Here is a 15339-nt window from a genome sequence, read left to right as displayed (position 1 = left end):
AATTTTGGGATCACAACTAGAAAGGTGATCTTAAATTCATCTTGTGTGATTATTTCTCTCCATTTAGATCACATATAGAAGAATATTTATGGTGTGAATATTATATTACAAATTTAATTCTAATTAAGTTGGCAACTTAGACCACATAAGTAAGAGTATTTGTGGAGTGGAAATTATGTTGTAGTACAACCTATGATGTAAGAGATATAGTAAAATAATTATTATGTGAGAGTTACATTATAATAATAAGACAATCTATGATGTGGAACTTAAAATGTAAGAACATACTTGTTGTGGAAATTAACAAATCATCTTTGAATACTATTTTGATCATTTTAAGAGAAACGTGGAAGTTAAGATTCCACACACCTAATGAGGTGCATATAATACAAGTTGGATTTCACATTTTTAGTGGCATAAAGTCTCTACATAAGGTGATGGAAATTGATAAGAAATTTTACTTGAAGATTTAAGTTTTCAGCCATCATTTGTTGATAATGGTATTTATTACAACTTCATAGTATAAGCATTGTTCTTATAAATACAAGAACTTCCATTATGTACTTTTGAGCTATTAGAGTTGAGGTTGAGGGTTCGAACATCTAAGTAAGAGTGTTTAAAATAAGTTGAAAAAGGTATAGTTGAAGTATGAATTGACAAAACATGATTAACATGTAAGAATTTCATTTTCTTTGTTAATAATACATTGAGTGGTGTCATATTAGTTTTGGTTGAATTTTTTTTTAAGGGATTTCTTTGGGTAAGTCTTGTAGCTATGTGTGTATTAAATTATACAATTATATTGGATACGTTAGATTTTTTAGCATAATCAAGTTTTTAATATTATTAATAGTTATTTATTAACTTTCAGTTAGGATCATAGCCTTAATTCATTAAGAACTATAAGAGGAAGATCACATTGATCTTATGAGAAGACTTTTTTGACTGGGAGATATTTTTTGGTGAATCTGATTTGTGTGCAGAGGAAATTATGAGCACTTCAAGGATAACGATCAAACTATTTGATGCAAAGCTTTTTGATCCATGTAAGATCAAGATTAAGTATATTTGAGATCATAGATATTATTGGTCTACCATGGCTTGTTTATTTCCATGTGCATGGATAATAAATGTTTGGAAAAATATTGATAGGTGGCTTAATTATTTCAAATGAAGACAACAATTGGATATTATGGAACTAGATAGGGTCTCTTTATCAATGAATGATTTAGTACATAGTCCATTTATTTGGAAGAATTTGTATTCTCTTAGAATGAATTGTGGTGACTCTATGATGAAACATATGATGATTTCCTCATTGTTGTAATCTTGCTAGGCATTATTTAAGGGATATGATGTTTGATTGATTGATTTTATTATATTCACTAGAAAAAGATTTTAAGAGGAAACATAATACAGTTAATATGATTTCACTTGTAATGTATCTACAACTATTAAAAATAGCACATAAATCATGCTTAATTATTTAAATAAAAATTATGTGAACATTCTCCTTTAACACATTTTTTCTTCAGATGTACCCTACAAACTCAAATTTTACCTTCCCATGTGACAGCTCTTAAGGCATACATAACAAAACATGTTGATTACATAATTTAATTACACATTCTTGAGAGGATCTTTCTTTTAAGAAACAAACCTTAAATCAAGTGGAACTACATCAAGTTGCCTCGTGACACTTGTAAGGGTGTAGCTTTGATTTGGATTCTCGAGTTCTTTCTTCTCCAAACTCTAGAATCACATATTCTCAAATTATTGAACAACGATCTATAGTGAGTTACAGTCGTATAGCTCTATCAAGTTGTCATGTGACCCTCTAAAAGGTATAGCTCTCAATCATAGTTTTGTGAACTCTTTGAGAAGCAAACCATGTAGAGTTCAACACCAATCTGTTAACTATCTCAAAAACTAAAACTTCACAATACACATATTCTAAAAATCCATCAACAACAAAAATTTAAAGCACAACCTTTGATAACCCTAACCTCTAACATGACTCTATAACAATCTATCAATTTGATGTTGTAGATGAGTCTTTTAAGACCCAATCACATGTTACAAATATAATCCCAATTACTAAAGTTTAAATCACATTTCTGATAGACGTTGATATAACCAAAAAAAAAAAATTCAACTATTAAAAATACCATTAATATGTTCTTAACAATAGGTATGAACACATAAAGCATTAACTGAACCAAACCTCCAACCACAAATACACTTTCCAGTACCCTCTTTATTCACTGTCTAAAACACCATTAATAGGAAGATAGATTGCTTTGAACTCCATTATAGACATTTCACTTCTTAGAGAGAAAAGATCCCCTTTTCTTATCGAGAGATGAGCTTCTAACAAATAAGGCTCTAAATAGATACCAAAGAAACTTCTACATGAATGCACTTACTGTAGTTAATGCCAGAAGCCAGAAGCCACATCTCCCAAGCAAATGTGAAATGTTTGAGGACCAGTCCCTTTGTTGGTCATTCTCTCGATTTGCCACATTATTGATTAGAATTTCGTAGAACATTGGAATATCAATACCAACATGAATTCTAACAAAGATTAATAGAGACAACAACAATCATATCGTGGTCTAATTAAATGACTTGAATGGTAAGATACCCACGATTAAACGGCTCCTTGCCCACATTTCTCTATGGTGATAAAATTTTCGAAGGGGGCCAAAACTCTGAAATTGATTATCCAGAGAAATCAGAGCAAACTCCTCTAGAAAATATCATGGATGAACTGCAAGATACTAGAACAGAGAAAAGTTTGTTGTTACAATGCAGCGACCACACTTCTATCTCCATTCTATACGAATCTGCGCGCACATCATTCTCGTTAGAATAAATAAAGGGAGTCTCCAATACAGGCCAGTTTAGGTCTTCCCACTTGGCACGTCGATCTTTCACGCGCCTCAGGTCTCTTCCAGCGAATGCAGTTTCGTAGGGTGCCATTATCAATGTTGCAGAATGAAATGCTCCGAAAGATGATTACTATTCACGTAGTCTTGCATTGTTGTCTGTCTCCAATTGCTTTATGCACAAGACTGCAGTGTCTATCGAGTCAACAAAATTTTCTCACGCCTATCACAGCCCTATTCCACGCCTCCTTGCCGCCCTGTTCTGGTACTGTCACGGGGCTAGGTTTTCCCGTGCGGCACCGACGATCTTTTAGGTACTTGTCTGTGAGATCCAAGCACTTCCAAGAACTCGGACTACGCCTGTAAGCAATCCCAAGCTCCAGAACCTGCACACACACACTTGCACAACACGTACAAACTTGCACAGCGGAATCCTTACACAATAACACAATGTTGGGGCAATAAGATAGCTTTATTGATCTGAAGAATGGTCCCTGGCCCGATCTACAAACAATTCCAACTATATCGTTGGTCACTACCTCGAGTACTTCCCCAGCACTCGATTACAAGTTCCTGCCCCTGGATCAATGTCCACTCTTGAAACACTGGTACAAACACCACTGCACCTCGGCCCTGGCTGTAGCTTCTCACGTAAACTCTTGATCCACAAAGACCCTATCTCCTTTGGAACTCAACCTGGCGCACCACTGACTCTCTCATGAGCCCGCGACGACTTGCCTAGTACAAGACCCAGGCCCCCTCCCTAAACGGGGACTCCAAGTCATTCTGTTACTCTGCTGCTGCTCCTACTTCATCTCTGCTCTACAATCGCTCTGAACACCTTTGCTCGCTGGAATGCTGTTTTGGTCCTCCTTGGATTTCTCCACCATGAACCTTCGCCTGTGGGAAAGTAAAGCACAATGTAGATACGTTCTCTCGTGAACGGTCGAGGTAGTCTGCTTCCCCCTATATAAGTTTTTCGTCCAGTTCTCACACATCTGTAGCTTGGCAATAAACATATGTCCGTCACCACAACTACCACCTGCTGAGAATAACAAGGGACTTATAACCCCAGAAGCATACTGGTCTCCCCGAGATAGCAGCCCCTTACATCCTCCCCCACTTAAAATAGGCGACGTCCTCGATGCTGGCAACACAGTCCCAGACTTATGCTGCAGAGGCCCCCAACTTTGTTTACACTTAGAAGGGGAGGCTGGAGTTCCTCTCCAAGAACTCCAAAACCTTAGCTTCATATTTCCAGAGGTTCTCAGCCTTCTCCCAAGTCACCTCTTCTCGGGACTGGCCCTGCCAATGAACTAAGAACTCCTTCCACTTCTTGTTTCCAAATCCTCGCTCCTTTACAGCGATCACTTCCTCCACATCTAGTCCTGGCCTGTCCTTGACAAATGCTGGTCCTCGGGTTGGTATGTTCTTGCTGTTGTCCTCTCTCAACCAATGCAAGGGTTCTCTTCTGTCCTGGATGGCCTGCCCACAGACTATCATGACATTCATTGAGAACTTCCCTCCTCACATTCTTCCACTTCGGAAGGTAAACTCGATCCTGGGTGAACAACAACAACCCATCCTTGATGCTGAACTTCCGAGTCCTACCCTCCTTAGCCTGTTTGTATAGCTCCGCTGCCTAAAAATCCATCAGGTACCCCTCCTTGATAGACTCCAACACCTCGCTAGATAGTTCCACTCGGCTAGCCCCGGGCCGTGCCTCCTGGTCCCCTTCAATAGCAGCTAACTGTCCCTTCCTGCTTAGAGCATCTGCTACAACATTCTTCTTTCCTGGGTTGTAGAGAATCTCAAAATCAAACTCTGCTAAGAACTCTTGCCACCTGGCTTGCTTTGGAGTGAGCTTCGCCTGAGTCTTAAAATACGTTGAGGAAACATTGTCTATCTTCGCCACAAACCGCGTTCCCAAGAGATAGTGTCTCCAAGTCCAAAGACAATGAATGATCCCGGTCATCTCCTTCTCATGGGCAGGGTAATTCCTCTCCCTGTCCTGCAACTTTCTTGACTCATAAGCCACTGGATGTCCATCCTGCATCAACACCCCTCCGACTGCAAAGTCCAAAGCATCGCTTTGAACCTCGAATGGCCTCGTGAAATCAGGCAATGCCAACACTGGCACCGACGTGAGTCTCTCCTTGAGTGTCTCAAAGGCCGTGTGACACTTGTCTGACCACTTCCACTTTTAGTCCTTCTTCAGAAGTTTTGTTAAGGGCGCTGCACATCTAGAAAACCCCTCAACAAACCTCTTATAGTAATTCGCCAAACCAAGAAACGACCTCACTTCATGAATATTCTGCAAGGGTTCCCAATCCTGGATTGCTCTCAATTTCTCTGGATCTGGACGAATGAAACCTTTTACAATGATATGCCCCAAGAAGTGCACCTCTTCCTGAGAAAACACACATTTCTCCTTCTTGACAAAAAGCTTGTTCTCCCGGAGCAACTGAAATACTTCTGCCAAGTGTTGCTTGTGCTCCTCCATGTTCTTACTGTAGACTAGTATATCGTCCAGATATACCACCACAGACTTATCCAACAGAGGTCGGAACACATCGTTCATGAGTGTACAAAATGTTGCGGGTGCATTGCATAGCCCAAATGGCATTACCATGAACTCGTATGACCCATACCTGGTCACACATGCAACCTTCTCCTTGTCTCCCGCTGCAATCCTCACTTGATAGTAGCCCTACTTAAGATCAAGCTTACTGAAGACCTTTGCCCCAGACAATCGGTCGAAACAATCAACAATAAGACGAAGGGGATACTTATTTTTGATGGTCAACTTGTTCATGGCCCTGAAGTCAATACATAACCTCAATGTTCCATCTTTCTTCTTCTGGAACAACACGGGCGCTCCATACGGAGAACGGGATGGCTTGATGTAACCCGCCTCAAGTAGCTCCTCCAACTGCCTCTTCAGTTCTACCATCTCGGGACCAGATAACCTGTACGGAGCCTGTGCGGGTGGCTTCGCCCCTGGTACCAATTCAATCTTGTGATCTACAGTTCTCCTCTCTGAAAGTTGAGCGGGTAGCTTGACTAGCATAATGTCCTCAAACTCCAGAATGACTTCCTCTACTTCAGGTGGAATGGGTGTCTCCTTTGTCTTGGACCTCTCAGTGACATGAATAAGGGGCGAGCCCTGCTCCCCCTCTGACTCCCTATCAGAATCCCCTGCTCTTGACTTCGGCATGACTGCTGTAAACTGAACTCCCTTTTAGTGTGCTAGCTTGGGGTATCAAAACCTTGTGCTCTGATACCAACTGTCACGGGGCTAGGTTTTCCCGTGCAGCACCGACGATCTCTTAGGTACTTGTCTGTGAGATCCAAGCACTTCCAAGAACTCGGACTACGCTTGTAAGCACTCCCAAGCTCCAGAACCTGCACACACACACTTGCACAACACGTACAAACTTGCACAGCGGAATCCTTACACAATAACACAATGTTGGGGCAATAAGATAGCTTTATTGATCTGAAGAATGGCCCCTGGCCCAGTCTACAAACAATTCCAACTATATTGTTGGTCACTACCCCGAGTACTTCCCCAGCACTCAATTACAAGTTCCCGCCCCTGGATCAACGTCCACTCTTGAAACATCGGTACAAACACCACTGCACCTTGCCCTTGGCTGTAGCTTCTCACGTAAACTCTTGATCCACAAAGACCCTGTCTCCTTTGGAACTCAACCTGGCGCACCACTGACTCTCTCGTGAGCCCGCGACGACTTGCCCAGTACAAGACCCAGGCCCCCTCCCTAAATGGGGACTCCAAGTCACTCTGCTACTCTGCTACTGCTCCTACTTCACCTCTGCTCTGCAATCGCTCTGAACACCTTTTCTCGTTGGAATGCTGTTTTGGTCCTCCTTGGATTTCTCCACCATGAACCTTCGCCTGTGGGAAAGTAAAGCACAATGTAGATACGTTCTCTCGTGAACGGTCGGGGTACTCTGCTTCCCCCTATATAAGTTTTTCGTCCAGTTCTCACACATCTGTAGCTTGGCAATAAACATATGTCCGTCACCACAACTACCACCTGCTGAGAATAACAAGGGACTTATAACCCTAGAAGCATACTGGTCTCCCCGAGATAGCAGCCCCTTACAGGTACCATCATGAGGGACACAATACTCAATTGATATATTTTATTAGATGCAGAATAAAAATCTTTTATACAAGCGATAAGAAGCCAGATAATGTAACTGGCAAAAACACCATATAACCGAGTTTTAAACAACATCATAAATGTTATGCTAATATTATTGATGTTAAAATGGTTAGGAAAGATAAATGCATTATGATATTGTTTTATTTTCTTCATTCAAGGGAAATCTTTTTTTATGGTAATTAATACTACAACAAAAATATTGAGAGATAGGAAGATAGTTATATTAGCATTATTTTAAAATAGGAAAAATATATGAAGGTATTACAAAGGGCCTCCTATTTGTCCAAAGAAAATCTCATGGTAAAGGGAAGAACATGTCATTAGAGAGAAATTTTTGTTTTTAAGTTAATTCTTTTAGAAGATCTAGGGTGAAATGGTAGAATTATGATAAATATTGACATTTTAAAAAGTAATGTAGGTTTAATAATAATGATAAATATAAAACATCTAATTATGATTCTTTTTACTATAAGAATTCCTCTACTAAATAAGCTAGTGACATCCATTTCACATTTTCAAGTACAGGTTCTTTCCATGGTAGATTGGTCAATTTTTCAAGTGTTTCTTTTTGAGTATTCCCCACAAGAATTAATTTTAGGAATACTAAGCTTATAATGGCAGTCATCAAATCTTACGTTATAGATCAAGACATAAGATCATTGGACATGATTGGGTCAAAGTAGTTTTTAAGATGGAATCCTTAAGTCACTCCTTTTAGTCTTACATGTTTCAAAATTAACAAGAAATCTAATATCTACTAGAAATATCAATGTTGAAATTATGTCTATATCGTATTTATAAAAGATAGCTATAAAATAGTTAGAGTTCTTGCATAAGGAAGTCACACTATTCATTTTCTTTTTATTTTAAAATTGATGTATAAAAATAAATACTAAATGTTGTCAATATTCTTTATTAATTGTACATATTATAAATATTATACTAATAACTATTATCAAACAACTATCTAAAGAATCTATATTATTACCCAGCACTTTCTATTTTTAAAAAGTGATATGAAATCTTCTTGAGATAATTATTGTCTTTCATTAGCTAAATATATAAATAAATTTTCTATAATAATTATTGTTTAATACTTATATATTTAATAACATAGAATATTAATATTATTAAATTTATCAGTCTATTTTATTTATAAAGCATATTTATTTAAAATTTAAATAATTATATAATATTTATATTTTAAATAATTATATAATATTTAATTAATATTATGAATAATATATAAATTTAGATAACTACATAATTATTTAAGAATAATCTATTCTTAATATTGAAGAAATCAATTTGAAAATCTAAGTCTAAAAAAGAAATGAAATAAATTATAAACACATAATTCCATCAAATAAATTAATTTTTATTATATTATTTGTAATATTTATTTTACATTTACAAATCTCTTTTATCATCCAAAACAACAAGTAGCCAAATTTATGTAGAGGTAACGTAAATTTTATTACTACAACATTAAATGAATGTTCATATTGGACAATACCTGAAACGACCTTCAAGGACCTTCAATGACATATATATGTAAAATTAAAACAAGGAAATTGTTTTCAATCTATGTTACTGTCATGGGACCGAGCAGAGCTTTTTTGGATGATTGAATGCTCAACGGATATTTATAAGATCAGAATTGCCTGAAGTGGCTTAGAATTTCTGCCAAACATTATACACTCCAAGCCCTCTCGATCGAAACTGCACATAACGTTCGATATAACATCTAGCTTGGTAAATATTTACTTACACTACCGATCCAAATGTCACAAATGAGTGGAGGAACATTTAATGCGGTTTATCATACTATTTTGCTGAAGTTTAAACTTTCCGCCGACAGCAAATTCCTCTCTTGCGACGAACAGTCGCAGAGTTTCTCGATAAACCAAACATGCACAATTTGTTTTACTAAAAAGATACTTTTTGGATTGAATTGATCGATATGCGATGGTGGAATCTAATCTTCTGGAATAAGAAAACGCGTAGCAAAAATTTTAATGCCGCCTGTCTGTACCCAGCAATTCATATAGTACAAAAATGGTAGGTGCAACGTAACTTGGATTGAGACTGACAAGTTTGACAAAGCAAATTGCACGGTACGAGAGCCACAGCTGTTCGTCAACATAGTTGTGCTGAACAATGGTTTCGCAAATGAATTCCAGTATAGCGCAGTTAATCTAATCAATTATTCGACCTAACATAAACAATAATACGTCATGAGATTTTTGCGAGAGGCCAGCTGTTCTCAGAATCTATTTACAGACATGATTGATAACGGTGAGCTTACTACAGCTCAATAGATAAAAACTGAAGTTAATTTACAGCTATGATTTTATATTATAATCCTTGTGATAAGGTTTGGCCCAGAGGGTAACGTCATGAAGCGGCTTTGTTGACTTTAGTTTATCTCCGACCCTATAATTAACAATCTCTGTGTTTGTTCAATTAACGCAATACGTACGTTTCTAGCTGAATCAAGGTTTTTTCATGGTTGAACTGATGGCTCTTAAGCAACTTGTTCTGATTGTGCTGATATTTGGTTCATTTTGTCAGAGTAAAGGAGCCACCAGTGTTAAATCTGCTTGCGAGTTGGCTCCCGATCGTAGATTCTGTGAGTCCAGTCTGTATGCAAATTCAGCATCATCACAAGCAGGTCCTAAAGATATGAGTGAAACTGTTATCAAGAATAGCATAGCCGAAGCAACTCGTATTCGGCAACTTATTCCGAGCACGTCCGACGACTCTCAAAGGAGCCGGGCGTTACAAGATTGCAGCCAACTGTACGATCTGGCTGTGGACCATTTGACGGACGGTTTGTCAGAACTGTCTCAAAGCTCTGTAAAATTGAGGCAAGCAGTGGATGTTCAGAGTTTCTTGAGTGCAGCCTTGACCTACCAGGTCACCTGCCTGGACGGCCTCAAAGAAGCAAACGTCAACCTCCGATCGTATTCATTCCCCGATCGCATATCTAATTGCTCGCGCTCTGTAAGTACTTGTCTTGCTTTGGTAAGAAAGTATTGGATCGGCGGCACGGGCTCTGTCCAAACGTCTGTCAACAATCGACGCCTGTTATCTGACACCACTCGAGTTCGTCGCGTGGACGATGGTTTCTTGTCTCAGTATGGATCGATGCACAACGGCTTTCCATCGTGGGTGTCTCGTGGAGACAGAAGATTACTTCTGCAAACTGCAAGAGGAGTCAGTTTAACGGGCAACGTGGTGACGGTGGCCCAGAACGGGAGCGGTAATTTCACCACAATTACTGAAGCCATCAACGCTGCTCCCAACAAAAGCGCAGACAGGTTCGTGATCTATGTTACCGAAGGAGTGTACGAGGAATACGTACAGATTCCCAAAAACAAATACAATATTATGCTAATCGGAGACGGAATAGATGTCACCGTGATTACTGGGAATAAAAGCGTTGTGGATGGATGGACTACATTTAATTCGGCAACACTTTGTAAGTTACTAAGCGATTGGTCTGTCTGTTCTTTTATCATTTTGTCAGAAATTATTCTAATGATAACAATAGCATATTAGTTTGTACATAATACATTCATAGTTAGATGTATTTGTGTTGTTGCAGTTATGGTTTTGAATTGGGATACTAAACTTGAAGAATTGAAATGTATGCAGCCACAGTTGGGAAAGGTTTTATTGCAATGGAGCTGACGATTGAGAACACGGCAGGGGCAGTGAAACATCAGGCGGTTGCTCTACGAGTGGGAGCAGATCTCTCGGTTTTCTATCGGTGCAGTTTCAAGGGATACCAAGACACTCTCTACACACATTCACTTCGCCAATTCTACAGAGAATGCGAGATATACGGCACAGTGGATTTTATCTTCGGCAACGCCGCAGTAGTTTTTCAGGACTCCACTCTTCTTGCACGGAAACCAATGGACAACCAGCAGAATCTTTTCACTGCTCAAGGTAGAACAGATCCAAATCAAAATACTGGAATTTCCATTCAAAATTGTAATGTTACAGCTGCGTCGGATCTAGTTCCTGTTATCAGCTCTTTCCCCACATACCTGGGTAGGCCATGGAAGGAGTACTCTCGTACTGTTTACATGCAGTCCTATTTAGACAGTTTAGTCCAGCCTGCTGGGTGGTTAGCATGGTCTGGAGACTTTGCCCTAAGCACGTTATACTATGGAGAATATGACAACAACGGACCCGGGGCCGGTACTTCAGAGCGAGTTACATGGGCTGGTTATCATGTGATGAACAGCACTGATACTCAAAATTTCACTGTAACTTCTTTCATCTCCGGCGACTCATGGTTACCAGCAACATCAGTAACCTACGATGGAGGCTTGCCTTAAGCATGAATTCTCCTTTTCATTCCTCTTCCCAATTGTTCAAGAAATAATAAATAATCTACAACCACCTTCTCTTTGCCTGCAATCGTGTCTGTATTGTATTTAAGAGCATCACTTGAAGATGTCTGTATGATTGCACTATTGTTAGTTACATTAAAAGTGCCTTATGAGTTCGCTTGGCACATTATGGTGGCTTCTTGATTCACCAAGAACAACTATTCCGGAGATTAAATTGCAATGCTTATTTCCCTTGCTGATTAGTGGTTCACATTGCCCTTCCTTCGGATACGCTCTTCCCCCTCTCTCTTTCTCTATATATATTATTTATTGTGGCAATTTATAAAAAAATATAAATTATAAAAATTAAATTTTTATAAGTTACACATCAATAGATGAATTTTTACTAAAATAAAATTTGTAATTTATAAGAAAGAATATTTCATGGTTATGTTATAAAGTAATAGCTTTTGATAATTTCTAATATTTTAAATTTATTAAATATTTAGAGTTAGTTTCTAATATCAGTTAATTCAAATGGTTTTAATAGTAATAACTTGATAAAAGGTATTGACATTTTCAATGTTAAGGATCTCTTTTTTCACAAATGTTTACACAACTTGATTCTAATACTTTGCACTCCTCAATGATGGCATCCAAAAGGCTAATAAAAACAAAGGGGATAATAGGGATGCAATGAAGAGATTCTAGGAGAACAGGCAGAATGTTAAAAGCCTTTAAAAAGGCTTTACCTGGGAGGAACTTCCTAGAGTCTCATCCAAGATTGTGGAGGTTCTCATGAGGTAAGTTAGCCATGAAGGGCACTATAAATAGTTTCATGCTTTTATGTATCCCATGTCTAATCATTTAAGACATAATGTTAAGCTCAATTTTTCCTTTTGGATTTTCTCTTCGTAGGAAGAGTCTATCAAAAAAGTCCCAAGTGTTGTAAAACCCCTCCCCTCTACCAAGGTCTTATCTTTTGGTTGTTTTAATTCAATTTGGTTATCACCCCTACCTTCAATACTCATGCCAGAATTGTCAACCTCTTAATTCTGTCAAAGAATGAAATCCCTAATCTCTATTTGCATCCCTCAAGAGTCTCTTATTCTCCAACCCCTTGGCCCCCACTCTGGTCCAACTATCTTGTAACTCCACCCAGATTGTAAATGTAATAGAGTTCATTTCTTGGACCCACTTGAGGACTGTTATGTCTCCATTGCCAACACTAATTCTAATGTTCCCTTAACACATGCGATTTTGATACCAATTCTCCTAGTCAATGTGTTTATCCTCACTTAGATTCCTCGTCGACTAATCCCCCAACCCCTTCCAAAAGACCCATCCCTTGACTTGGTTGTGATTCATGCATTTCGGTCCAATCAATTACAATACCACCTTTACATTAGGATCCAAGAAATATTGGAGGAACTTTGTATGCCCTTCAATACCCATATTGACATTTCCAAATAGTAGTTGGCCTAGATCCATGTTGCTAAAAAAAAGAATTCAAGCCCTTGAATTTGTGGTTTTCAAGAAAGCACAAAAGAGCCTGGATGAAGCTTTATAAGTAGGTGTATAGGAGGTCATGTAGAATCTTGTGGCCACTTTAGATAATCAGGGAAAATTTATAAGGAGGTCCAAGAAATGAAGAAGGAGCTTAGCTCAGGTGCACATAGATAATTGTTGGAGGAGGAAGTAACTAAACTGAAAGAGAACTAGGGGATGCTTATGAAGAAATTTAGGATATAATTAATTACTTCAAAGGCTCTGTCAAGAATATGGCCACCACCGTTGTTTTACAATATAAATTGCAATGGAGAAAATAAAAGCATAGGTGGAGAGAAGTGGGACTCCTTGCTCAAAATAACACTCATTAGTTTTCTCTAAAAAAGATTAAACATGTTGTGAATAATCCCCAATCCTCCCCACATATGCCTATAGTATTTGGCTCCTCTACTTCTCCTAGAGAGGTTTAATTTGAAGAAAAATAAGACAACCTACAAAATTAATGGCAAGCCATTAAGGGATTAAGATCTCTCAACATTTCCTAATGTGTTGGTTCCTAGTTGGTCCTCTCTATTTTGTTATTTATGCTAGATTACTCTTTTTAGTTAATTTTATTTTTATTCTAATCTTACTCCTTGTGTGATTCAAACATTTTTACTTGATGGTTATTGTGTTAATGAGATTGATACTTTCTCGGGCTTACCTAATCTAAACACCATATAACAACATTTTTATAATGTTACAGATAATATCAAAGCCACCTCATACATCAACCCACATAAAGAGATAACCTTGAAGATAAATTGGATTAAGTTTCCATTAAAAAATAGTTAACCCATTAAGACTTGTAGGAAGTAAAATTTATTTCAAAAAAAGGTTTCAGGTTGATATAAAATTTAAATTTCTTTTGTTGGAATGAGGCTTTTTATCTTTTGTTCAAAAACTCAAACATAACTTTCAAGAAAAAGATCATCCTATAACCTTGATTGATAATGGAAACATCATACCTTTGAATATTGAAACTAGTTTTAGCCAATGTGCATTATCCTTATTCACTAAAGTTGTAATTAGCAATGCAATGGATGGTATTAAAAAAATGTAGGAAGGAGACTCATGATGTGTGAGGATATACGAAAGAAGGCTCCTGTGGTATTGCCAAGACTTTCTCATGGCTTATGGTAATTTCCAAAAAAAAATTAATATTTTTAAGACACTAAAGTAGCTACCTTACATTTGTTGTTACATAAGGACCATCCATCTAGCCCTACCAAGTTTCACACGTAAGTAGTGACACAAAATAATTTACATAATATCAAACACGTTTATAGTAAACTAATTTTTATCAAAATCTTATGTGGTTTCTACCACAAATTTAGTAGTGTAAAATACACCCTAATTTAATTTATAAACCCTAACTCATATAGATTATTATTGCACTATTTTTTATATCATATAAAGAGAGTTTGAAAATACAATCAATGTTTAAAATAGATAAAATGGGAGAAACCTCCAACCCTTACATAACACCCAAGAGGTAGAATAAAGGGGTTTGAGCATGAGAAGTGAGAACACCCAAAATTAAGACATACAATCACAAAAACAAACTAGAACCAAATGAAGACTGAAAATTAAAACCAAACACTAAACAAAACTAGACTGAACACAACCAGAACCAAAACACAACATTGAAAATATACAAATAAGTGGTCTATAGAGTGGGGTTTTAACTACTTTCCACTCTTGGTTAAGCTCCTTAACTTTTTTCCAAAAAGGTGTCTTTTTTATCATACCCTTAGTAAGAGAATTTTCTTTATCATAACCTTAGTAGGAGAAATAGCAAGGGACTCCAAATTATCCTTAGAAACTATACCAATTGGCTCCAAAGCAGTACTAGCAACAATATTTGTGGACCTCTTCCTTGATAATGTAGTCAATGTTGCAATATAGTAACATTTCTATAAAAAAATCACCCACCTTTCAGTATAAACGTGCTCTCTTCAATTAGTATCCAAGTTGATTACTTCATACTATAGCTTAATCACTAGAAGGAAGATCTAGAGAGCACACATGTCAAGTCAAGAAGAAATGTCTTCTAATATGGATCCTTTGGTTGATGGGATAAATTATGCCTTGTAGAGTGCAAGAATGCAAACCTACTTAATGGCACGTAGATTTAATACTTTAGAATCAATTGTGGATGGATATAATGCACCATCACCTCCACCAATAGATCCATTAGGTAAAAAGGAAAGAACAAATGATTTTAAATCCATGAATAAAATTATATGTGGTCTATCTAAATCAAAATTTGTCAAATTTATGAAATGCATATCAAAAAAAGAAGTTTGGGACAAGCTTCAAACGACCTATGAAGGAAATGATAAAGTGAAAAATGCTAGGCTC

The 15339-nt window shown here is 37.4% G+C and overlaps 1 protein-coding gene across 1 annotated transcript; it reads left to right on the top strand.

The window, feature by feature from the left end:
• The first annotated feature begins 9564 nt into the window (after positions 1–9564).
• LOC131030514 (pectinesterase) lies at positions 9565–11617 on the top strand. Its single transcript, XM_057961366.1, has 2 exons — positions 9565–10565; positions 10742–11617. The coding sequence occupies exons 1-2, from the start codon at positions 9590–9592 to the stop codon at positions 11431–11433; spliced, it is 1668 nt and encodes a 555-aa protein (XP_057817349.1). The 5' UTR covers positions 9565–9589; the 3' UTR covers positions 11434–11617.
• The last annotated feature ends 3722 nt before the right edge of the window (positions 11618–15339 follow it).

This window comes from Cryptomeria japonica, chromosome 2, assembly GCF_030272615.1.
Source record: "Cryptomeria japonica chromosome 2, Sugi_1.0, whole genome shotgun sequence".
Lineage (NCBI taxonomy): Eukaryota > Viridiplantae > Streptophyta > Pinopsida > Cupressales > Cupressaceae > Cryptomeria > Cryptomeria japonica.
The sequence above is the reverse complement of the archived record's forward strand: the minus strand, read 5'-3'. Positions and strand labels throughout refer to the sequence as shown.